General features: G+C 36.4%; 1 protein-coding gene across 12 annotated transcripts in view; it reads right to left on the bottom strand.

Annotated features, from left to right (window-relative positions):
- Positions 1 to 470: 470 nt before the first annotated feature.
- Positions 471 to 27,199, bottom strand: part of Mbnl3 (muscleblind like splicing regulator 3) — a 118,353-nt gene continuing 91,624 nt past the window's right edge. For 7 of the 12 annotated variants that reach the window (XM_060375614.1, XM_060375615.1, XM_060375616.1 and 4 more), the window contains 7 exons: positions 21,516 to 21,707; positions 20,371 to 20,607; positions 16,927 to 17,077; positions 12,988 to 13,023; positions 10,673 to 10,767; positions 9,682 to 9,755; positions 471 to 7,935 (listed from right to left, as the gene is read on the bottom strand). In XM_060375614.1, the coding sequence (XP_060231597.1) occupies positions 9,699 to 9,755; positions 10,673 to 10,767; positions 12,988 to 13,023; positions 16,927 to 17,077; positions 20,371 to 20,607; positions 21,516 to 21,707 (768 nt within the window). In that variant the 3' untranslated portion in view covers positions 471 to 7,935; positions 9,682 to 9,698. The remainder of the gene's footprint in view (positions 7,936 to 9,681; positions 9,756 to 10,672; positions 10,768 to 12,987; positions 13,024 to 16,926; positions 17,078 to 20,370; positions 20,608 to 21,515; positions 21,708 to 27,199) is intronic. The other 5 variants (XM_060375611.1, XM_060375609.1, XM_060375608.1 and 2 more) reach the window with 5 other exon arrangements.

Genomic DNA, 27,199 nt, shown 5'->3' with positions numbered 1-27,199 from the left:
ATTTTAATGGAAAAACTCATGCAACTCATTGTCATGAAACCACTGATGCCCATCCTGAGAAGAATGAACTGTACACAGTAGTTTCATATGCTACATTGAAAGTGTAGATTAAAAAGGGATAACTGGTACACTCAAGCTTTTTGTGTATTTTTGAATGTCTCAAGGTTTCTAAAGGACAACAGAAACCATGATATTAATTTTTTTTTTGGTTTCCTTTAGTAAACTGAAATGTTTTGTGTTACTAACTACAATCTCGTGGGAAAAATACATCAAAGAAATGAATACGTCTTCTACCTGTTTCAAAATACTGAAAGCATTTGGAAAGAAACTTACTGTGTGTGCGCAATATAACACTGAGCCAAATCACAAAGTTTATAATAGAGTTATTAATGTCATGTTGGTATACTAGAATATGAGTAACTTTTGACTGAATGTCTGTGTGAACATGAATTCATAAAAGACAAAACCAAGGAATTTGCAAACTTTATTAAAAGAATAAAAAAACAATAAAAGTAGCATACTGAAATGAGCTATATAATGCACACTTCTAATGACAAACAGGCAATACAACACTGTAACTTGAAAAAGTCCAAACATCTGCGGTTGAGGGAATGATTTACTGCATTTGGGGACAAAATAGTATGTGAACAGTTTTTATTTGCAAAATATTTTGGTCATTACTTAAGTTCTTAATTTGTTGCACAGCGCTAAGAAATTTGTTATTGTAGCATTCTTAAATTGCCATTTTCTGCCCAAGACAAATGTTTCCACTTTCTATAATCCAGAACATTGTTAGCTGAAACTATAAACTATCCCTTTAAAATAACACAAAGGAGTGACCTAGCTCATCATGTTAAAGCAAAATAAGCCACCCAGGTGGCTGACATTGGAGAATCAAATTATTTAGTGCCATGGAATTTAGACTAGTTTACACAATATAATGAGTGAGACCTCATCCTCTTAAAAATGGACTTCATTTTAATTATTGTAATTTGGGTGAAAATGGCTCATTTTATAACTAAAGCAACAGCTATAATAATAAAAAGAAACTTATTTTGAAAAGGTTATCTCCAGAATCTAATGAAATTACAGTTATACCATCTACTCAACTGCTAGACACAAAAGACACAGCAACAAACAATTTGGTTTCCATCATTAACACATAGCATCCGCACAGAAATAAAGCTTTGGAACCATGCAGTTCTATGACAGATAGTCTTAAGATTGTGTGTGTGTGTGGGGGGGGGGAGCTCACTCAATTCATCTAGGTTTTGCTACAGAGGTATTTAAAAAAATAACACAATGTAAAAGAGGACTACTGAGGATTCTTGCAGTATCTATAAAGAGTGGCAACTTATTTCAGACCAAAGCACTTTTCATTTTTAGGTACACTATAATTGAGGAAGGGTTCTAGAAAATATAAAATTTCTGCGGGATAATCCACATTTTTAATGTCAGTGAACTTCACTTACAGACAAGGACAGGCAGAGGGACTCGAATTTCTGAATTAGTCAAACTTAATCCCAATTAATCTTTTGGCTTGAGTCATTTGTACTTGCTATGCTTAATCCTCTACTGTGTTTTACTGATTTAAACACAGCCACATGTTTAAGCTTCCGCACATGACCAAGTGGCTCTGAAGATGTGCATGCTACAAATTCATTGACTGTCTTTTGTGATACTTTCATGCTCATCCCTACTTATTTATTGTTGACAGTTCCAGACTTAAAATCTTATTGCTGGCTAGACATGTTGTTAGAGAACTTGTATAGCACACAAAGCCCTGGGTTGTATTCCCAGCACCACACACAGAATTTCATCTTTCTCTTGTCCTCATGAAAACACATTTTTATGACTTACAGATTCACAAGGGAATGTCCATGTGAAGACACTGGTTAAATAGCGAAACTATGGGGTAAAAAGGCTGAAGTGGGCATTCCTAAGTATAAAATGAATGTAGGTGAACATTTTCTATCGGCCAAAAAAGATGGCTGTTCTGATTGTCATGGGGCTTGTTGCATGGCTGACTCTCAAGCGATCAGCAGCTGAGGGGAAAATAAAAGTAATTTCTAGCCAGCTAGCCCTGAGCTATGGGATACAAGTAAGGCTTGGGTTGCTTCTGGTTTTGGTCTGTTTTCCATCTTTCCCTTTTTTTCTTTTTTCAGTGCTGAGGATGGAGTTCAGGGCCTTATTCATCCAGGTAAGTGCTGTACCACTGAGCTATGGCTGCAGTTCTAGGTTTCTGTCGCCAAGAGGGTTAGCAGTATATGGATAGCAACATTTCACAACTTCCTGTAGCCTAGGATGGGGGTCCTTCTCCAGTGTGAAGAAAACCTGCCTTAAGATGAGAAGGACTCAAACTGCCAGCAATGATCCATCCTCTAACCTTACAAACTGCCAACTTTGCTAAGCCTCAGTTGTTTTGGGGGCAGCAAAAAAGTTCCTTGGCTATCTGCAAGTGTGGAGTGAAAACTGGGTTAAATTAACAGCCTCCAGCATCCACGTTATGTAAGATTTGGGCTGGTTCTCTTCTGTTAAAACCTTAACAATTTGTCACATAAATCCATGTTAATCAATATGTGTATTATCTATCAAAGATGAAATCCTTTTTAATCAGATTGAGAGTAAATATCTAGTAATGTACAGAGTATTTGCTCTGCTTTCTATAATCAAAGAAAGCCTCTGCTGGGAATTTTACCCCGTGTGTGTGTGTGTGTGTGTGTGTGTGTGTGTGTGTGTGTGTTTACAGTGGGAATTCATTCAAAAAGCAAATATTCTTTGCTAGTAGCATTACTAAAAGAAGTGCTTTGTACTCCTACTCAGTGCTGTTAGAGGGATTTGGCATCTGTTAGCAGTCTGAGCTTCTGATGAGCTGTAGCAAGCTAGCAAGCCTCCACAACAGCATTGCAACACTATGCTTTCACTAATCTTAGACCCTCAGAAATCACTCTCACTAACTTTCCGCTATTACCAGACTTCTTATATTGTAAAAAGCTCCAAGGATTACTTCCATGGACTATGTACATAAGTGCAAAAAAGGTGTGTCTCACACATTCGCACCCTAACTGAGGCAGTCGGGTAGCTGCAGCATATGCCTCTTAAACACTGCTCGGGGTCATTCTATAGTATCTTTACGTGTGGCTTCACAAATACGAGTTAATTTCAAATATTTAGTTATGCTTTAATCCTCACATATATTTTTGTATACAATTCCAGAAAACAGAAACTTTTTAGAGCTACAGACACTACATGAATAGATAATTTTTGAGTAAAGGTGTGAAAAAAAATGCCAGGTAATATCTATGCTGTGTATGTTCTGGTGTCAAAATACTGTAGAATAACCCTATCAACACAACCAATTCTATAAAGTATAAAGTGTGCCTCCAGAATCCATGTGTTGAACAAAAAGCTACATGAGGAAACAAAGTAAAATTTTACATGGAACATGGAGCTTCAAAACATCATCAATTTTCTGAGTTTTGAGCTGTATCTTCTATATGTTCACATTGTCATGAACCATGTATAGCTTACAAATAAAAGTTTTACATGCATACATGTCTAAAGGTAGCCATGTTGTAAGTTTTGTTGCCAAAGCAACAACTAAATATATTTAGCTGACAACTATTATTTGTGTACAAAACTAAATCTGTTCTTAAACTTTGAATTGTAGAGTTTGGTTATGGACTGTAATCTATCCTGTGTTATGCTACAGTGTCAGTTTAGAGCCTACAGAGATGGTCTGAATATATGTAGTAAAAACTTAAACTTTCTCTAACTCTCCTTCAAAATTAAATTCATTAGTTACTTAGATATAAAAATGTAGTACAAAATAAAAACCTTAAAAACTAACAATAAGAAAAAATGCAAACAGGGCACCAATTAGTGACTTGGTACTCAGTGCCTGTATTTGTAATTAAATGTACAGTTTGATTATACCAGTTGCTAAACTTGCAAAGAAAAACTAAACTCTCTTATCTGCTATTTTATTCTGCTACCTCTGACAGGCACTGGTAAAACTAGGTCACTATCTTATTAAATCTACAAACCAAAACTGGGAATAAAATCCATCAAATGAATCAAATCAAATAAGATTCCCTCCCTCTACTCACCTAGTTTGAGAAGAGCTTTTAGAAAGGGGGAAAAGAACTACAGTTACTAAGCATTCTGCATACCATAGCCTATCCCACAGACTGACAGATCTTAGCAAACTTGGGCTGCATTTCACCTAAGGGCATCCTCAACAACACCGACCAAAGACAAGGAAAAGAACCAACTGGCACTCCAAGTATCGAATAAGGCGCCTCAGCCGCCTCGATCATTTCCTACAATGCACTGTAGATCCTGTCCCTCCCTCACACATCACTGTCTCACTGGTCATGCTGTTCAAAGCCAATTCAAGTAGAAAACACTAATTTCATTTGGTTCCTTCTGAGAGCTGAGAGCGGTACTGGTTTTTTCCTGAGTTGGAGATCAGGAGTTGAGGGCTCCCATCAGTGGACAAAGCCTAGTGGTATAGCACAACACCTCTGGCAAGATCAAAGTGCTTTTACAATGCTCAGAAATGGATGAGCAAGACTGATGGAGTAGGAAGCAGATTACTTTCATGACTAGATGAAAATGAAAGATTAATCTAGAGAAGTGGAATCAAAAGGAACAGCTGGATGTGGATTCATACACTTTCAAAAGTATATACTGTACTTAAATAGCAATTTATGAATCCATTTTTAATTTAATCTTAGTCCCTATTTAAAATATACTCATATGGTTTCATAGTGCTTTTTGTAAGAACTGAAACTACTAAGCTCTTTTTAAAGAACAAGAGTAGGTTGCTTATCTCATTTGACATGCTTTATCCAACTTCAGCGTTCTTGCAAATTTTGGCAAAATGCTGAAAAGATGGACAAAATTGATAATTTTGGAGAAGTAAAGATAGAGGTCACTGTAAAATACAAAGACTACAAAATGCTAACCAAAAATCACAACTGATTAGAATTTGGCTTATTTACAAATGATTCAGTTAATTTTTGTTTAGAGTCACTGATCATTGTGACTGGCCTTGTTAACTCAATTTATAGTCAAATGACTTGTCTTTTCTTCAATAAGATCATCAGTCATTGCACAACTAAAGAGTGCTATCTTAAAGTTTCATCTCCTTCTAAACTCCGTTAACTTTGATCAGAAATTTCAAGTTTTAAGCTTGCTTTCTTAAACTTCACATACCTAGCAACTTTTAAAATGCCAACAGTATGTTACAGAAACTCATCTCACCAAAAAGACAACTACCCTGAATGCTCCTCACTGAATCTCCTCCTAAAAATAAGTCAACATTAATATCTTCCAGTGCTTAGAGCAACATGAGAACAGCTCTACTCTAAGTTTATCATTTACATATATCTTTGTCAAAAGTTTAAGAAGTTAAATGAGATATTTCGTTGCATCAGAATGTCAAACTACAAAAAGTTCATTTTGCACAAAACATTCCCACATCCATTAAGAACTATATCTAGACTAGCCCAAGTAAATTTTTTTTGGAATTATGATTTTTGGAAAACAAAAATTAAGTGGTTCAAAGACTCTACAGGTAAAAGGATAGACAACTTTCAATCTCTAACTTCTGGCAATGGAGGGCAGAGGCCCAACATAACAAAAAAAGAGACTATAGAAATCACTGATGAACAGGATTCACCTAGATAATTAAGATCAAATAGATACCAACAACTAGAGGTAATTTTGCTTTTTTTTTTTTTTTTGCCAATCTGATATGCTATAAGTTGGAGTCTCAAATGTTCCAAAGCAAGATGTAAAAAGGAGAAACAGTTGATTCCCACAATGGCTAGGTAACCTTACACAAGTCCCATGGCCTTGCCCTCTGTTTTTAAAACCATGGAGAAGGCAATAAAGTCTTTTTCCAACTCCACTATTCTGCATATCAATCCCACTACCTGTCTGATGGTATCGCAAAAGTTTTTTTCTTTGGTTTTGATGATGAAAAGCAACCTTTATCCATACAAAAATTTGATGATTTTTATACTTTCCAGTGGGAGAATACATATTGAATACAAAATATGAAATCTACTTCAGCTGTTGGACAATGTTCCCTCCCTCTTATAACAATAATAATGTTAATAACTCTGTCAAGTGGAAGAGGTACATGATATGTCACAGAAATAGATGGATTACTGTATTTGTAGGATTATTTCATAAGTATTAGTAAGAAGAATTCATACCACACCTCCATGGGATATTGCTACTCTCTATTAACCAAAGGATGCTAAAACTGACTACAATTTTGAAACACACAAAGTAAGTTCAAATATGACAAAAATAGGTTTGGTTCTGAGACAAAAACAAGCAAACAAACACACACACACAAACACACACACACACAAAATCTCTGATGCTTAAGTTTGGGCAGAGAAACACTTGCCAATATAGCACAAATGCTTGCTACTATACTACTGCTTTTAGAAAAATTGGCAATTCAGCTAAACTAACATGAAAGACAATGGTGGAAATCCTTTCTAGTTCTTTTTGCATATTCAAAGTTATTTTAAATGTCTCCCTGCCCCCATCCCTGCCATTTGCCCAAAGCTGTACTCAGCCTCCTTCTGTGATCAATAAAAAAGACTGTCCATTTGGGGAGGTAAGGCCTCATTTGGAAACGATTCTCTTTCCACCTGGACTGACTTTTGCCAGACTGCATCTTACTTATTATTCAAAGAAGAGTTTAAAGAGCATGAGCCATTTGCATTTGGAAAATGACACTTGTGCAAAGGTTAGTATGTGAAGGTTTTACACACTTTTTGCCAGTACATTAAAAGCTGTCTCCACACCCACATCTCTCTGCTTCATTTATAACCTATGATTAGCATACCTTTAAACCAGTAAGTACCAGTTTCTCTCAGCTGAAGATGCCAAATGACAATTTTAGACACTCAAGCTCAGAGATCGGATTCCTGTGACACAATAAATGTAATGGCTACTCTACTTAATCTTTATAAGTACTAAGAAATTTATTAAAATGTGAATACTTGGTTTTCAAGTTATTTAAGAGGACAGTTTGAGGTTAACATTTGAACTTTCCTATCATATGTAGGCAATTATTTTCTCTTTTAAAAATTTAGTATATTATTGACTGTGCAAGGCCAGATCTACAGGTAAGATTCTATACATACATGTCTATGAACAGTTTTGTGCACATTCAAAAGTGAGGCCTTCTAAATGTATGCCTCATGAAACTTACAGAATGTTTTAAAGCATATTAACATGAACCTATCATGTTTTTCAATCACATACACTTCTGTTCCCCACATGACATTCTAATTATAATCAAACACCATGTATAAACAACAAAACACTATAGCATGGAAAAGCAAAACAGAGCCCAATTTAATACAATATACCAATGGGGGAAATGGTACTGGAAATATTAGTTACATTCTATATCAATCCAATAGACTATCCTGTAAACAAAACAGTAAAGTAATACTTCAAAACCAGAATTTATCCACCAAGAATGTACAGTGAGCCTACAGTACACTGTGGGAATTCATTTAGCACAAATCATTACTGGAAGAAAATCACAAAATTTTATGGTTATATTCAATATGGTAATTCATATCAGATGGCAAATTCATATAACACGGATTTGACAATTCATATACACAACAAAGCTTGTATTCTATATGCTAATTCATATGCAATTAATTCAGATAAGATAACATATAGTGGTTAATTTTCTCTTTGCTTTAACATCTCCGCAGATTTTTAAAATTTGAATTTGTCAACTGGTATATGTGCTTTAATATATTGACTGCACCATGCTTATTGTTCTGTTGGTAGAAAAGGACATACGAGAATATATATAGAAAGGCCGTGTTGAGTTTCTTGTTGAGCGATCCTGATATTCTGTAACTCTGCTGCTCAGAATTTCAACTGAAATAGAAAACAAAACAAAAGAGTCAGTAAGAAACACTGAAGGGTTATTGAACAAGATGTTAGGAGACTAGTTGTTATCACAGTTCTATGAATTAACTAAACCAAGGTAGTGCTCATTCTGAATTTCAGATCCTCCGTGACAATGGGCTAACACAAACACTCCCTCGACAGACTGTGGCAGTGGGCTAACACACTCACTGGACAGACATAGAAGTTCACCTCATTCGACAGACATGTACTCCCCCAAAATATACTTAATAGCACACACTTTGAAAAGATATACTAAACGAATACTAAAACAATACTAAGCTTTTATCTCCATATCTTACACCCTTTCAAAAATATCCTGAGTAAGTTATACACTATTATACAAAGTGACATTTTTTATATTTAGAGAAAATCCGAACATGTGAAAGTAAAAATACTTTGCCAAATACCTCATTTTGTAAAGGAATCAAGTAGAAAAAAAATCTTCCCAAACGTATTTTATGTAAACTAATTATGTTTGAATTATCTTTACCTTGATGTGCAGTGGCCTATGAGAACTGAGCAAGCATTGGACAAACCTCCATTGCTATGTCTAGGGCTTTCCCAAGTTGCTACTATCCCAAATAACACGTGTAAAAGAATTCTAACTTCAAGTTCCTTCAGTTTTTTTTTTCTTGCCTTTTTGAAAATCATTCCTTATTATTGGAGGTGGGGTGGGGACCTTCTCTTCTAGTGTACAATGGCTATGGACTTTGAAACAGTTTTAGGGACCTGGGAAAAGGGGAACTAAGCCTGCAGCAGGCATATCAATTGCCTCCTTCAGCCAAATGCCAGACTTCAGGTGGGAGGCCCTCAAGCTTTCCACACTGATAATGTATTTCAAAGCATATTCTCTTATTAGGTGTCTAGGATTCTCAAGTATCTTCAACATATAAGGTTAATGTGAATGACTGATTAAATTTCAGTGTGTGCTACTAATGGTCCCTGAATCAGGTCAAGTAGATGTCAGGGGTTAAGAGTGGAAAAAAATAAAAATAATTTTGTATGTCATTCATACTTCAAAACAGCTGGAGCAAAGCTACTTGGCTTACATGGAAAGCAACATAATGCAACATATAGAAAGAGCACAGCTTTCTATACTAACTCAGGGGGAAAAAACCAAACTCACTGTCTTTAAGATAATCATTTCAGCCACATTTTGACAAAATTACTTTGTTTTACTTCAACAACAACAACAAAAAAAGAAGCTTAAAAAATTAAGCCAAACATTGTTAACCTACTTCTTTGATCCAAGGACTTGTAAGGCAGTTTTGAGGGCAGCCTGGTCTACAGAGTAAGTTCTAGGACAGCTACGGCTACACAGACAAATCTTGTCTTGAAAAAAACAAAACAAAACAAAACAAAAAACCAAAAAAAAACCCTAAACTAAACAAAAAAGCTTAAAGAATTAAAATTCAAATTTGATTCGTGTTTTTGGCTAAAAAAATCTTGCTACTTTGATAGAAAAACATTCTTGAGTGTATATACTAATTAGAAAAGTAGTTATAGCTGTCATCTCCACATGCAAAAATTCATCTCTTCTCTCTCACATTTCAGTTTCCATTTGGAAACTTTTGAATGCACAGTCAAACTCAAATTCTATGCAATGTTTCTAAGAGAAAATGTTTATCAAACCTAAACAAATAAACTTTAACAAGTGAATAAAGAAAAGATACAACCTATGAATATCATCCATTAATACTTAAAGAAACTTACTGTTCTACTGGTAACTTCTACATCTGTGAAACAAACATGCTCCTATTCAGTTCATCTACTGATAATTGGGGCATCTATAGTAGTAAAAAAGATTTTAGATTAAGATCGTTTCTTAGGAGAATCCCATTTATTTTGTTCACTGCTTGAGTTTGGCATGTCAACAACGATGATCAGTTTCACAGAAAAGTGTAAGCATATTTTCTATTTCAACCTGTGCAGAACACAGGTTGGCGTGTGGCCTATGCATCAAGTGAATTCTGTGTGCTTCATGGCTATCATGCTTGAAATTTAAGCAGCAGCCTGGGGTTCAAGTCAGTTACTTTAATGAGGCAGAACTGGCACCACAGTATTCGGGAGCTACTGTACTAATTGCCTCACAACTACAAGATTTCTTAAATATTGGTCATTTGTATGTGACTCTGCATGAAAAAAAATGTGAACCAAATGAAAATCAAAACAACACAAGCACATCTCATGTCTTCATGAGAAGGGATTTCTGACGTTATCACCAGGTGATGATAAAGATAAGCATCCCTTGGAAAGAAATGTGATAGCATGCTTTCTTTCCAGTGGAACTGCAAGTAAAGGTGATATGCTCACTAAATCAAATCTCAGACACAAAAGAGGAGTGGGTAGTAACGTAAGTTTTCCTCTTGATCAGAATGAGAAAGCATTTTAAGACATATCCAGAACAGCATATACATTTGAAGATTGGTGTAGTAGTAATAATTTGACGTGGAATAACAAAAGTAACATCTGTTTACTAATTAACAATAAGTAAAATGCTGCCAATTAACTCTGAGATGAATAGAAAACCACTTACACAGTACTCTAATGACACATGAAAATAAACGTTTCAAATCTAACGACTGGTTAAAAAAACAAACACATAAGCATATGAATCAATAACTCTCACCAATCCAAAGGCATATACTGTGCCCTCTCAACACATGGTTATCTAGGTCTGAAGAGATGAAATAAATGGCCAAACCTGATTGCCTGTAGCTGCTGGAACGAAGGGAACGCTGGTGGCAGGCGCTGCTGCTGCAGGCACAGTGGAAGGTGTAGCACCGTGCATCATGGGCACTTTCAGTAGGAAATCATGGAAGCAACACACGGAAGGGTGGAGCATTTACACAACCATGACAGATACGATGAAATGGGACACAGTAGATATTCCAGCAACAAGCCATGGAACACCATCATGACGATTATACACCAGGGTGCAGCATGCAATCAGTGCAAAGCGGCACAGCATGGAATGGAGGGAAATTTAAAAAGAGAAAAGGGGAAAGCCAATTATAGTTACCATTGAGGAAAAACGGAGTCATTCTTAACACTTTGAGCAAAATAACACTGTCATGGATTCAAAAGGCTGAATTTTCAGGAAATAATGAATGCATATGAAAAAAATCTCTGTTACCAGGGCTACCTATGAAAGTTAGTTAAGCAGACAGGTCACTGGGTTGCATAGTCAAAACTAATTAGGGAATTGTCAACTGCTGTTTGGGTTCACTGACTAGCACTGCAACTAGATTTTTGGGTACAAATGGCATTTTCATGTGTAGTTACCTGGCCTATATATAAAAGGTATAGTGCTTCAATTGATAAGTATGTGGTACTAGAATAGGTATGACAAATACAATGGGCTGTGTACTCAGTTTGGTAAGTTTCTTGGAAATTTTAGTTATTGTCAAATACACAAGTGCTTTATAGTGAATCTTGTCTTCACAGCAAATATTAGAACTACAATGTCTAGTACCTGCAAAATCTCTTTTGGGATGTTTTCTTTTGCTTTGCTACTTTCTATTTCATATTCAAAGCTTGTGGATGCTTTTCTAATTTCTAGCTTATTTTGGAAAGCTAACCAGGGAGCTTTGTTTGAATGGGAGACACACACATGTGATAATTTGTCATGTCTACCTCAGTTAAATTCAGTATTTCCAAAAGTCTACTGACAAAGTGAATGCCCAAAACCAATGCCAAAGTAAGCAAAACTGTCCCCCAAATAGTGATTAACTGAAACTCCATAGCTCTCCCCTTTACCCATCCCTGATTACTTATTTCCTAAAACCATCTTTCATTGTCTCACATGCTAATGCTAAAACACTCATGTTTCTCTCATTGGAAGTGCAGCAACTGTGCAGGAAGCAGCAGTACCAAAGCATGCAATTGCATTCACAAGCAGAGCTCTGAAAGGGAAAGGACAAGGAAGCAGCCTCGAGAACCAGGTCACAAAATGTGAAAACAGAGACAGATTTCTCAAACTTGCTGAAGTCTGTTCTTTTCACTTACCCTCAGAATGTACCTGTTTATTTTAAGGTCTGTTAATTCCTACAGGTATAGCTAGTCTTTCAATAACAGGCCTCATCCCTTTGCCAGGGTTCAGATCTGGCTGCATTTGTGTTGCTTCTATGTGGTCATCATTTTGACCTCTCCTTCTTATTTTGATAACCCCATAATCTTTAGTCCATCAGAGGGATGGAGGTCAGGCTGCTGCAAATTCAAGAGCTACTGAGTTGATAGGAGATGCAAATATGTGTTCCTTCTTTCCTACTTTAAACAAAACTAATTTCTCACGATCTGTGGTTCCTGGTTCCCGTAACGATTATAGGAACTGTGACCTCTCCAGTGTCTTTCTCATTTTCTTTTCTATTAGTGAACAGCAAAATGCTTAGGCATTGCTACCATATCGTGGTGGTGGCTATCTAAAGAATTCATGTGTAAAATGGTTGTTCCACTTGATGTTAGCCAAAAGGCTGAGAGGATGTGAGTGGTAGTTTAAAATTACACAACTACTCAATGATTCTATTGTGCTTAATTTCTGGGCAGATGATGCTTCCTTCTTGGATGCTATAGAATATATCACAGAACACTACAGGATGTTCTAGCTTTGATTAAATCTTCCTTTCTCAACATCTGTGTAATGAATGCATTATACTATAAGGATAATTTTGGGAGGGGATTGTTTTACTGTAGTTAATAAATTTTACATTGGAAATACATTTTCCAAATAATAGATGCAAGGCCAAGAAAAAAAAATCCTGCTTCACTATGGAAGGAAACATTTTGAAAATACTTATATTTTTAGAATAAAAATGGAAATGGTAATGCTAGAATTTGGCTAAAGTGGCAACCTACTAGGACCCGAGAAATAGGTCTATTTTTGACTCCAGAAAACACCATATTAAAATGTAAATATCCAGGAAATGTCCACTCACATCATTTGGTCACTCATGTTTTCACAGTCATAGGAGAAAAACATTTTTAGGTTAGAGAAAGTTAGAATTTTTGTACAAAACCTACCAAAAGTTGAAGTGGATGGCATGCACAGTACTGTCCCTGTACACCATGCAGAAAAGCGTGGAAATTAAAGAAAAGAGAGATTTCATTATTAAGGCTTCATAGATAGAAGTGAATTTTAACTAGAAAGATATATTTTGCAATATCAATTAATTAGTACATGCAAACCAGTAATCACCCATGCTTATAATTACAGGTCAGATTTAAGACCACAGACCCAAGTAATAAAAGTAATTCATAGACTACAAAAGATCTTTACTCCCTAGTAAGGGGAACAGGGGCTGTCTCTGACATGAACTCAGTGGCTTGCTCTTTGATCACTTCCCCATGAGTTGGGAGAGGCAGCCTTACCAAGCCACAGAGGAAGAGAATGCAGGCAGCCTTGATGAGACCTGATAGGCTAGGGTTAGATGGAAGGGAAGGAGGACTTCCCCTGTTAATGGACTGGGAGAGGGGTATGGGAGGAGATGAGGGAGGGAGGGAAGAAGGGATTAGGAGGGAATGAGGGAGGGTGTTACAGCTGGGATACAAAGTGAGTAAACTGAAATTAATATAAAAAACAAATGAAAATTTAAACAGATCTTTACTTTTTCTTGAAAGGAATAACTTCACTTAAATTATATATTTATTCGAGGCAAATACACTGCAAAAATTTATTCATAAAAGGAGACTTTTTTTTTGTTTACTCCACACATCCTTTTTCCAGAATTCAAGTCTGTTGCCATGTTTTTTAGAGAATTAATCTATTAACAATGTCTCCTGTACTTCACTGAATCTGAGGAGTAGTCTATTTGGCAATTGCCTTTCCATTAAGTGAGGATCTCAGCTAAGTTGGCTGTAAGTCTTGCTATTAATTCAGGGAAGGGGATTTGGGGAAATTCTTGTACATTTATATACTTTATTTTTGAGAAAGTAAATTTGAGGATGGCCTTATATTTACTATTTAGCTAGTCCAAGCTGGCTCTGTACTCAAAAAAGATCTCCTTGAGTCAGCTTCCTGAATGTTGGGATTACAGGCATACATTACCAGACCCAAATACAACTAGGTTTTATATGTGCCAAATTTGACAAAACAAATATCTACCTTCTATAGACAGTCACTATAAAATTGGACAGAAAATCAAGAATGGACAATTTAAATTTTTCCACATTCAACCAAGCATGGCTGGACCTTCTGGGCCACCAAATTTATTCCATAGTGATGAGAAAAACTGAAAAGTAGCCAAAATGGAATGATCTGATAAATGGAAATTGCCACGGTGGGTGAAGAAAGAAAAAACTACCTCAGACCATTTGGGTTTTCTCTTTTACTTTGTGGCATTATATATTTTCCTTAGTTTTAAGATAAAAGTCTACATCATTAAGCATGTCATTTTTTTCTAAGAAACAGAAATATATCAAAGAACTTCATTTTTCCTCTCCAGAAACTGATAGGTAAGTGTGTAATACCTGTGCTTTATACATGGTGACCTGTGAGTGATTGTAGTCAGTGAGCAAATACTATTGTTTTTGCAATAGCAAGAGAGCTGTATTACAAGGGCTATCAAATTCGGAACCCAAGTCTCACTGACGCAGCAGTAAAGTGGGACCTTGAGCTCTGAGTGAGCAGGATTTTTTTGTTTGTTTGTTTTTCTTTTTTTTCCTTTTCTTTTTTATTTATTATTTTTTAATATTAATTACAGATTATTTACTTTGTATCCCAGCTGTAGCCCCCTCCTTCATTCCCTCCCAATCCCACTCTCCCTCCCTCATCTCCTTCTGGCCCCTCTCTAAGCCCACTGATGGGGGAGATCTTCCTCCCCTTCCATCTGATCCTAGCAATACTATTGTTTTTAATGGCTCCTTTCAAAATTAGTTAATTGATCAATTTATTATTTTCCCTAAGTCTAAGTACTCAATACTATACATCTAGGCATGTTTATGTCATTTATAAGTCTTAAAAATTATTTTTAAAGTAAATGGTATCTTCAATTATTTTTTCCTTTTCCTTTTTAAAATTTTTAAAAATTTTATTTATTAATTACAATTTATTCACTTTGTATCCCAGTTGTAGTACCCTTCCTCATTCCTTCCCCATCCCACTCTCCTTCTCACCAAGCCCCTCCCCAGGTCCACTGATAGAGGAGGTCCTCCTCCCCTTCCCTCTGACCCTAGCCTATCAGGTCTCATCAGGAGTGCCTGCGTTGTCTTTCTCTGTGGCTTGGTAAAGCTGCACACCCCCCTCAGGGGGAGGTGATCAAAGAACCAGCCACTGATTTCATGTCAGAGACAGTCCCCGTTCTCACTACTAGGGAACCACTTGGATACTGAGCTGCCATGGCTATATCAGTGCAAGCATTCTAGGTTATCTCCATGCATGGTCCTTGGTTGGAGTATCAGTCTCAGAAAAGAGTCCTGTGCCCAGATATTTTGGTTCTCTTGCTCTCCTTGTGGAGCTCCTGTTCCCTCTAGGTCTTTCTATCTCTGCCTTCTTTCATAAGATCCCCTGCACTCTGCCCAAAGATTGGCTATGAGTCTCAACACCTGCTTTGATATCATCCTGGGTAGAGTCTTTCAGAGGCCCTCTGTGATAGGCTCCTGTCCTGTCCCCTGTTTCCCCTCCTCTTCTGATGTCCATCCAGTTTGCCTTTCTGAGTGAGGATTGATCATCTTACCCAGGACCCTCATTCTTGCTTAGCTTCTTTAGATGTACAGATTTTAATATGTTTAGTATTCCATATTATAGGTCTAATATCCACTTACAAGTGAGTATATACCATATGTGTCTTTCTGCTTCTGGGAAACCTCACTCAAAATGATCTTTTCTAGTTCCCAACATTTGCCTGAAAATTTCATGATTTCCTTGTTTGTAATTGCTGCATAATATTCCAATGTGTAAATGTAACACAATTTCTGTATCCATTCCTCAGTTGAGGAACATCTGGGTTGATTCCAGATTCTGGCTATTACGAATAGAGCTGATATAAACATGGTTGAGCAAATGTACTTTTGTATAGTTGACCATATTTTGGATATATCCCTAGGAGTGGTATAGCTGGATCTTGAGTTAAAGAAACAACAAATCAAGTAATCCTATTAAAAAATGGGGTACAGAACTAAACAGAGAATTCTCAACTGAGGAATACTGAATGGCAGAGAAACACTTAAAGAAATGTTCAGTGTTCTTAGTTATCAGGGAAATATAAATCAAAACGTTCCTGAGATTTCTCCTTACTCCCATCAGAATGGCTAAGATCAAAAACTCAAGTGACAACACATGCTGGGGAGGATATAGGGAAAGGGGAACCCTCCTCCATTGCTGGAGGGAATGTAAACTTGTACAACCACTCTGGAAATCAATCTGATGCTTTCTCAGACAATTAGGTACCTTCAATTATTAAGGCTTTTTTTTTTTTTTAAGAAAAATTCTCCAGGCTTTCTGGCAGTGGTAGGGATTAAATCTGTGGCTTTGCACAAACTCAACAAGCTTTCTCTTTCTCCACATGTCTCCAATGCTTTACTTTTATTTAATAGTTTCCAAAAGGTAGACTAAGACTACCTGCTTTAAATATACTGTACATTGAAGAGTTTAAAAATTACTTTGTTTTATCATGGTTATGTAAAGTTGGAAAATTATTTTTGACAAATAATTACTATCTGTGAAATAATAACTAAGAGCCAAGGAATTAGTTGAGATTAAACCAAGTGAATCAACCTTCAGAAGCACAAAATAGTAAGACATACTAAAAAGGAAAACATTAATATCTTTCTCATTTTGATTTCAATCCATTCATTTCAAAATAATATGTTATTCTAGATAATAGAAAATCAAATGCAATTGCTTTACTTTACTTGCAGTAAAAATACATGGCAATAGTCCTCCAACAAAAGCCCTTTGGAAGATGCTTTGCAGTGTACACACTCAAACTGTTAAACTCAAGATTCGCAGAGCTGTGTTCTCACCTGTAGGGACATATGCAGGCTGCGGAATCTGCATGTTAGCCATAGCCTGTTGGCAGTGGAAAACATTTGGATTAAAGACCGGGGTGACACCATTGGCCTTTTCAAAGGCTGACCTCTTTGGTATCAGCTGAAGTGTACCAGGTGGCAGGGCCTATGGAGAAGGGATGAATTGATCACTAGTATCAGTGAAGAAGTAAAAATATACTCAAACCAAGAAAATTGTCAATTTTCTAAGATACAGCCTGGGAAGCCACCACAAAGGCATCCACTAAACAAGACTTTCTATGAGTAGTGGACATACATCAGGGCAAACAAATACAGAGATTAACTGTATCAGTGCAAAATGAGTTAGTACAACCCTCTGACAAAACCTGTGAACCAAAAATAACCCTGTCTACAAGAAGTGAAGGGACAACGACAAAACAGAGATAAAGGGAAAGCTCAAACAATTGTTGGCCCAACCTGAGACCCACCCCACAGTAGAGAGCCAGCCCATGACACTATTAATGATGCCCTGCTATGCTTGCAGACAGGAGTCTAAATTGACATAGTCTGGGAGGCTCCAGTCAATAGCAGATCAAGACAGATGCTGGGACTTGCAGTTAAGCATGGATGGTGGAACTCTGGGGGTCTTGTGGAAGTGTTGGGGGAAAGATGGAAGGACCTGGAGGAGACAGGGACCTCACAAAAAGACCAACAGAGACAACTATCCCAGTCACATGGGGGCTTTCAGAGACTGAGACATCAACTAAGGAGCACGCATGATCTGGACCTAGGGCCCCTGTACACATGTAGCCAATGTGTAGCTTGGTCTTCATATGGGTTGCCTGGTGAGTGGAGGGAGAAGCTGATTCTAACATGCACTCTATTGCCTGCTTTTGGATCAATCTTCCAGGCAGCGCTGTCCTGTCTGGTCTCAGGGAATGAAGATATGATCAATCCTGATGTGACTTGATGTGTTGGGGAGGGTTGATATAGGGGGAAGGGAGAGGGGAAGGCCGAAGGAAGGGAAGGAGAAGACTGGGAAGAGGGGAGGGAGGGGTATAAAGTAAATAAAATAATATAAAATAAAAACCAAAAAAAAAAAAAAAAAAAAAGAGAAAGGGTCTTTTAATGTCTTCAGTCCATAACACTTAGGGCAGGATGTGGCAGAAAATTCTAACAGTAACTCTTCATACATAATTAACTTCTCATATATGCTCATCTAGTAAACAGAAGAACTGAGATGAACAGAAGTGACTGCTAGAAGACGAAAAAGTGTTCTGCCCACTGAAGTCCCAACATGGATGTAGAGAATAAATGGCATGTGGGCGATAAAACAGACATTGACATTATAATACTGTAGTCTCACAAAACAAAATATAATTTAGACTAAGACCTTAGGTTCAAATCTTACTACTATGTATCTAGATCCTCACCTGTAAGGAAACAGCAGATGAATCATTCCTCTCCTACCACCAATCTCACTCTTGTATCGTATACATTTAAATGAGATGTTGAATGTATGCAGTGTTCTTCTGTAGAGGCTCTCTACAGTTTAGTATGTAACATTTGATTTGTTACCTATCTCTAATTTTTATCTTTAAGACCTGTCACAATTTAATCCCTTCTATGTGTAAAGTTCTTTCAGATCTGTGCTTTTACTATCCAAAGCTGTCCCTAGACCAGAATCTTTGGAAAAGTTTAATATTATTTTGCATTTTTTTTCCTTTAGCAAATCGTGTGCTGTTTCAACAAGTGCCAGCAACACTGAGGTGTGCTCCAGATTCCTAATGAAACAGGAACACTTCTGTCAAGGAACTGGCATTCCAGGTACCAAAGATTCATGCCATGACATCCTGATGCCCATGGGTACTAAAAGCCTAAAGTGATCTACATTTTCTTCTGAGAACCCTTCCTTTGATGCACACACTATTTTGATAGCCCAAGTAAGTCAGATGAAAATTAAGTAGTTTTAGAGATGTACAATTTTCAACTTTCTCTGAGAAGAACAAATTGCAAAATTCATGACAAATCCTAATTTGAAAACTGTAATTTATCATTCAAAATCAAAATGTCTTTCTTCTTTTTTTATACTCTGGAGGTGAAATGGATTCATTGAAGATTTTACCAGAACACAACAGGAGACTCTTTATTTGGTTACCTAAAGATTTCTCTTTGGCATAAGTGGAGGCTATTCCTTTTTCTGGAACATTAGGAACATCAGAACTAAAGCTGTATTACCCAGCAAACTCAACACTATGGCAAGGTCTATATCATTCATCTTGTATATCCTGGTAAGGCAGTACTCTCTGTTTACTACTAGGATATGTCTTCATAGATTTGTGCCCAATTCTGATTCAGTGCTGCTTATACTAATATTAAATATTTCTCTTATCAATGCTTTGGGCCTTCAGGGACTCATCAAAAACCTAGTTGCTAAAGAGGTAGGAGACTGGAATAAATAAACCCTCCAAATCTGTGGTTCTAACCTTTGAGGGCTAAGACCACGGGAAAACAGGTATTTATATTAAGATTCATAACAGTAAGCAAGATGTAGTGGCCAGTTTCTATCATTCAAATTAAAGAATGAATCCATATTAATTTGGTTCACACTGATTGTGGACTTTGGGGTTACATGGGTAAGCTAAAGTTTATTCGGTTTTGTCCCTCACTGAGAATATGAGTGAAGATCCTTGGCAGCAAAAAATCAAACAAGCAAAGAGCATGGCAAGCAACAGATCAAAATAATTCATAGCTGTGAAACACTTGAGCATATAACTTTGATTTCTCACACTACAGCGTCACACAATTACTTTTTCTACTTGCTACTTTTTAGTGTCATCAATTAGAACTAACTTTTCCCCATAACTGACTGCTAGGTTAACTCAAAAGAAAGCCCTTTTTCTCTCAGTCATTTCAAAATCTCCCTGAAGCTATGGCATGCTTCTGCCTTGATCTTTCCCTCTGCCTGCACTATGCCACCAGACAGGAAAGGTAATTTTTGACCTTTATGAAATTAGAAGCTACTTAATAACCCATCTTTCAAGTGCTGTGTTTTCAAAAGGCATTAAGGATGTGAGTGGCAAAGTGCCCATAAAAGTGACTCATGGAATAAAGAGGCAACTCTGCCATTTTTGAATATTCACACTAGTCAGAGTATAAGAGGCACTCAAAATCATTTACTGTTTAAATCACGCAATTTTCCGTTTTCTAAGATTGGGAGAAAGAGAACAGTAGGTTGAAATCATTAATAAAGCTTTTAAATAATTATCTTTAGAAAGTCTTAGGATATAAAGTAGAATAAATTTGTTCTCTCTTTTCTAGCATATAACTTTGGTTATTTTTTATTAAGATGCACTCGTGAGTAGCCAGTCTTTCATGTATACAGAATATTACACAAAGTGGGCTTACATGAATCATTTACGCACAAGCAAAAAGCCCACGGTTCCAACCTGCTCTTACCATTGCAGTGGCAGCCGAATGGTTCATCTGGTAATGAGCTGCCTTGAGTTTGGCTTGCAAGTGTAGAGGAGGATGAAAGTACTTGCATTTCTCCCGGACGCATCGGCCTTTCATGTAATCCATGCAGATTGTCACGGTATTATTAGTGACTTCAATCATGGAAACATCCGTAGGGTGAGCATAGCGGCACTCACTCTCTCCACGGGTACAATTTCCACGCTGAAATTCACGGCAAACCTTAAAAAGAAAAACACAAAAACACATACATTTTCCAGTGATGACAGGAAGGTTTTTATTTACCTTCCTAGAAGATATGAGAGTCACTGGCACATCTTGTCATTTATGTAGGAACTATCCATAAAAGATAAAGGGTCATACAAAGCAATATTCACCTTAAAATAAAGAACACAATTTCTATTCCAAGTGAGGGAAAAGCACATTTTCTACAAAGACTGTCTATTTGCCTTACACAAACATAGAAGGACTTTAAAGGATTACAGAAGAATATGCTTGAATCCTGAAGTTAACTTATAGCCTCAAGTATAATTATTTCTTTAAGGCCTGGGGTGTTCATCACATGGCAATGCACTGGTAGTTTCACACAGTCAACTTGTAAAGCACATTAAGTCATGTGCATATTCAGATTCCATTATAATACATGAGCAGTTATTTAATTGGTTGCCAGTGGATTCAATTTTCTATTTTAGTGTATAAAGAATTTCAATTAAAGAAAAACTAACGGATGCCAGTAAATCAAAGGCTATTTGAAATTTCCCTTAGATTACAACCTACATTCATTTAGCTTTACATTCCATAATTGTAGAATGGTAGGTGCATTTTTTTTTTCAGTTTACCATTCTAGAAAGCAGAGGTAGAGAAGAACATTCTCACTCAGACTTCCTATGCAATGGTTCAGTTTTGGGTATATTTGTAACATTGACTTACTTCACAGCAATTCATTCTTTTCAGAACAAGGTCTAACTGACGTTAAAAAATGTTTGACATTCTTTCTCAGACTCCTTATGCTAAAAAAGTACTTAGAGGTACTTATTTAAAACATTTAACAAATTAGGCTCTGAAAATGGTACATTATGCACAGAGTTAATATTCATTCTACCAGCATTTATATATGTCTTCACACATACCTCCAGTCTATCTGTACGAGTCGGTTTTGGAATAGGAATTCCTGGCAATGCAAGAGGTGGGTTTCCAGAAATCAGAACTGGAGCATTTGGTACAAGCTCAGCAGGAACCATGCCCATCCCAGGATGAGGTATGTAAGGATTGAAATTCATGGCAGGATTAGGTGCAACTGATGGATTCATAGGAAAAGATGCCTGTGTTCAAAAGAGAGAAAATGAGGCATCAGAGCTAAACATATCCTTCTTACCATTTATTACACGAAAGAATTATAGCATTTCCTAAGGTAATTTGTCACTATTTCTGTTTTTCTTTTATTTTTAAAATTACATAATTCTATCACTTTATATTTATTATGTAATTATATTAAATTATGTGTACTTATATCTTATATCATTATACAATTTCTCCATTCTATTCCCCCTCTCTAAATTCTCCCATATATCCCCTTCTTATTCTCTTTAAACTTTATGTCCTTTTTTCACTAATTGTTGTTACATAAAAAATATATATATGTTCTAAATATAATTACCAGTTTCTTAATTACTTTTTGTCTTTTACTATTTCTCATATAGTAGGTTCTTTTAAAACAACTTTAGAGATAATCTGATTTTTGAAAAAGTCACAACTTCATCAATGAATGACAGTATATACACACATATTTTTTCTTGGTTTCGTTACATAGCCATGTCTTTAAATGTAGACTTGGTATACTCCTGAAAACCCCTTTTCTCCCACCTCTTCCTTCCTCATCTCAGCTGGAACTCTTGTCTCTAAGGTTGCCTGTCCTGCCATATGTCCCAGTCACCCAATAGTGCCCTGAACTTCTTTCTTTTCTCAGCCCACTGCTATTTATGTAAGACTTGAAATTGAAAAGGGTAATTTACAAAACGTGAATGCTTTAACAATTTACTATCCACCTAAAATGAGGAAGGCACTGTTATTTTACTGTACTATTTTCTTTTTAACTGCAGGTCCTGTTTCAGAAACGAATGTGATTTGCCCAGTCTTGTCTTTATCTAGGGGCTATATGATACTCATAGTTCAAAAGGAGGCCCTAGAAATGCTACAAGGATCCCTGTTAGGGCAGAAGAGATAAGATAACAGGATTATATGGTTCACAATTTAGAGTATAACTAGTAAATAAAATCCTTAGAAATATAAAGAGTTTTGCTGGTTTGTATCTCTTTAAAATTTTTGTTTTCAAAGAGGTTGGTCATGTGTATTACCTTTAGGATCACTTTACTGTGCTGTTTTCCAGTTCATGGCACATGTGTAAATCTTTTATTTATTTTTTTCTTTTTTTTATGAAGCAAGAATATTTATTTACTTTTCCATTATACAAGATTACTGATCTGGTCAATGTGTTTTTGTGGCTCTTGTCTCCCCAATGACAATGAGTTTTTCTTATTCTTTTTTTAAATTTAATTTTAATTTTTTATTATTAGTTACATTTTATTAACTCTGTATCCCAGCTGTATCCCTCTCCCTCATTTCCTCCCAATCCCACCCTCCCTCCCTCCTTTCCTCCCTGCCCCTTTCCAAGTCCACTGATTGGGGAGGACCTCCTCCCCTTTCATCTGACCCTGTTTTATCAGGTATATTCAGGACTTTCATTTTCAATATGGTTATCAGTTCATTGAGAGTGTTCTTGCCCTCCCTAGAGTACTGAATCCTTATAGAATGACTTGTAGATACAATTGAAGATACATAGAAAAATAAATTTTAATGAATGAATACTATATGTTACTTATAGATTTCTAATAGCAATTTAGTAAGTGAATAGCTGGTGGTATCTCACTGTGTTTTACAAAGTGCATGTGTTCTTTCTTGCATTCTTTTGCTTTCTTTTAACTGGAAGAAATTAAGCTTCACCCATACTTGCAAAATTGCAGTCAAGGGGCTTCCTCTAAATGCAGGGAGAATAGGAATCTGTGGAGTCTGGCAGGGGCAATGTATATAATCCCTACCTCACTCTCCATGCTTCCTTCAAATTTCCACTAGTACAGCTGCCTGAAGAAGCCCTCAAAGTCCAAGTTGGCAGAAATGGAAATGCTCCTGGTTTAGCATTCTACCTTAGGCACGTTTATTAAATGAGCTGACTACTCTGTTAGGAAGAAAGAATCTAGCTCAAAGAAACTGGATTCACTGGGGTGACGGAGAAGGCACTTTCAGATGAAGGGACCATACTAGATGCCAAAAAAGATGTTTGGGCAGTCTGAGGAGGGGCTCTCAGGTTTGAGGTGAGGACAGATAGCCTTAGGCTGACCAAGCCCAGCTAAGTCTTGTGATGGAACAGTTCTCAGGAACCTACCAAAGTTCTCAACATCTTCGAGAATTAGACCTGACAAGTCAGGTCTTACTAATTCAATGATTCATACTCATTTCAAAATCAGCGAGAATCTTTGAAAGTAAAAACACCACATTTGAACCACACAGTAGTTTTGTTTACATATATTTGTTTTCTCTCAGACTTTTATGGAAATTTCTCACTGAAGTCACTTCCAATGGTAGATACTTTTTTTTAAATTTTGATTTTTCTAAAACTGAAAAACAGACATTACAATAGAATCTATTAAACAAAGACTGAGGGGTGGCTGGATTTCCAGACTAAAAAATAAGTTCTTTAATTAATGTTCAATTAAAAGCTAAACTTAATGTTTACATAAACAAGGCTTTCTTTTGTGGTTCTAACCTCTCTATTTTTTTTTCTTTTTGCCAGGGAATTTTTTTTAACTTCTTCCCCATGTATGGATATAACCTAGAACCTCCGCTCAGATGTAGCCTGTGGTAGCTCAGTAACCAATTGGTTTCCCAAAGTGAGGGGAACAGGGACTATTTCTAACAGGAACTCAATGACTGGCTCTTTGGTCTCCCCACCCCCGAAGGGAGGAGCAGTCCTGTTAGGCCACAGAGGAGGGCTTTGCAGCCAGTCCTGAAGATACCTGATAAAACAGGATCAGATGAATGGGGAGGAGGTCCCCCCTATCAGTGGACTTGGAAAGGGGCATGGTGGAGATGAGGGAGGGAGGGAGGGACTGGGAGGGAATGAGGGATCGAGGCACGGCTGGGATACAGAGTTAATAAAATGTAACTGATAAAAAAAATAAAAAATAAAAAATAATAAAAACACACACACACACAAAATAAAACTATTTAAATCTACTTATGGTCTGTTATTTCTTCTAAGAGTATGAAAAAATTCTGCAAATACTTAGCCTATCTAAAAAGGTAAAATAATTCCTGGAGATGTTTAGTTGTTTTTAAAAGATTTAGCCATAAACTATATTAGGTTGTCATTAGATTTTAAAATTAGTGTTGCAGCTTTTATGGCCATTTCCTCTTTGAGTATAAATTTCATTCTCTAACACTTTATTGAGAAGCATGTTCTTCCAATTGCAACCCTGGAACAGCGGCAGGAACTTTTGAACTGCTTATTTCTTTTCAAATAAGCATTTCTAGTTTCTCAACACCACCTCTGCCCCAGGCTAACTACTGTATTTTATGAATCTGAACATTCAATGGCTTCACTCTGACTAACAGCCACAGGTTAAGTCATGCATTCTATAAGCTTGTGCATTCAGTTGCAATAAACTAAGTAACTTAATCCTGCTTCTATGTATTTAACAGCCCTTCATGTTCATCGAACTAACATAAACCCATCTGTAAGATATTGTTTATTTTGAGGAAGAGGTTAGGAGGTTTGTATGTATGTATGTATGCTAAGAATAAAACCCATGACTTTACACATGCTATGCATACTTTACCACTCAACCACATCCCCCAGTACTAAAGAAAATGTTCTTAATACATGGAATCCTATTTCTCTGGATAGCCTGGCAGTGTAGACATTTCAATTGCCTCTAATGTTTAAAGCTGAAATTATTTCCTAATGATGTTTAAAGCTGAAATTATCTCCTAATATTTGATAATATGAGAAGATGCTTTCTCTCAGAACTAGGGGTTTGTATTTTTATCTTCTGCCTCTGGCAAAGCATGAATAGTGAAGGCAGCAGACTTTAAGAAACAAGATCACTGGGCAATTATGTGTCCTCAGTGAATAGCAGCGTTTCTCCTATCATACAAAATTCTAAGATTCCTGGGACACTTGCACAGATCTTAGAAACTACCATGTACTCAAGAAATACTTCCTAAAAGCTGGGAGAAAGTCTTCAGAAAAATGGCTTCTAACTTCTAATGTTTTTCATCTGGGATTCTGAGAGACAACTAAAAGCTGCAGGTACTGTCTATTGAAAAACTCATGTTACACAAAAGGTTACCTGGGATCCTAGGAAGTTTAAAGGTCCAATGACATCTGTCCCTGAAGCAGGTTTTTGGCTCCTCATAGGCATGCCCAACTCATGGCCCACAGACCACAGGAAGTTGGAAAATGTCCCAACACAAAACCAAAAACTGAGGTTGGACATTATCATATTGTTTTGTGATTTTTTTAAATTTAATTATATTTTATTAATTACAGTTTATTAACTTTGTATCCCAGCTGTAGCTACCTCCCTATCCCCTCCTAATCCCACCCTCCATGCCTCTTCTTCTCCTATGCCCCTCCCCCAGTCCAATGATAGGGGAGGTCCTCCTCCCCTTCCATCTGACCCTAGTCTATCAGATCTCATCAGGACTGGCTGGATTTTACAGTTCTCAAACATAAATTTTGTAGGTGACAATGTCTTGTCACATGGCAAAAGGTTGGACAAGCCCAGGAGAATAACGATCCACAAATCAAGATCCCCAAGCCAGATGTGACCTGTTCCTATTTTTGTATGAACAACAACTTGCTTTTCACATTTTAAATGTTTAAAATATTAAAAAGAATAATATTTGCTAAAACAGGGAAATTACCATAATTACATTTTATTTTAATGTCTATTCACTGATTTCACTGTGTTCCTTTGTAGACTTGTACTACAAAAAATTATGGACATTTAATTTTCCTTAAACAGAAGAATTCTCATATATATATATATACATACATATACATACATGTATAAACATACACAGATATGTTTATAGATGCTACTCAGTCATTAACTATGGGGAGACAATAGTTGAAAACCTACCAAGGTAAAATTTTAAGAACTCGGCAAATATTTTTCTTAAAGGACTCTGAAACACCTTTTGAATAGTAAAGCAATTCAATAAAAATTCTGGTCCCTTAACCAGTTACTTGCTAATGATCTTGGTTGATTTCCTATCTTAGCTATTGTGAAAAGTGGGGAAATAAACCTGTTAGTATAGGTGTTTATTTCATATAATAATTTGAGTAACAGTCCAACACAAATTTTGATACTCCTAAGGTTCCCAATACATGGAACCAAAAAGCAATGAGATGAAAATGCTAATTACACCAATTAGCATTTCACATTCTGTGCATATATAAAACTATTGAAGTGTACTTCAAATAGGTAGCTAAATACGTTTCAATTTAAAATTAAGAAAATAGCAAAAGTTATGCCTCAAGTACATGTGTCTAGTGTATAAACATTTTTGGGACACCAATCTATTACTTAAAATGAATTATTCATCAAGTTATTATAAAGAAATGGAAATTAAATGTTACGTCAAATCCGTTGCTTTGTTCCTCTTACAAAATAGAACTCCTTGTTCTTAATAATATCCAACGTCAGTTACAATTATAGATGAATACAAAAGATTTTAAATGATAAAAAAGACA

The sequence above is a fragment of the Meriones unguiculatus genome, chromosome X, assembly GCF_030254825.1.
Source record: "Meriones unguiculatus strain TT.TT164.6M chromosome X, Bangor_MerUng_6.1, whole genome shotgun sequence".
NCBI lineage: Eukaryota > Metazoa > Chordata > Mammalia > Rodentia > Muridae > Meriones > Meriones unguiculatus.
The sequence above is the reverse complement of the archived record's forward strand: the minus strand, read 5'-3'. Positions and strand labels throughout refer to the sequence as shown.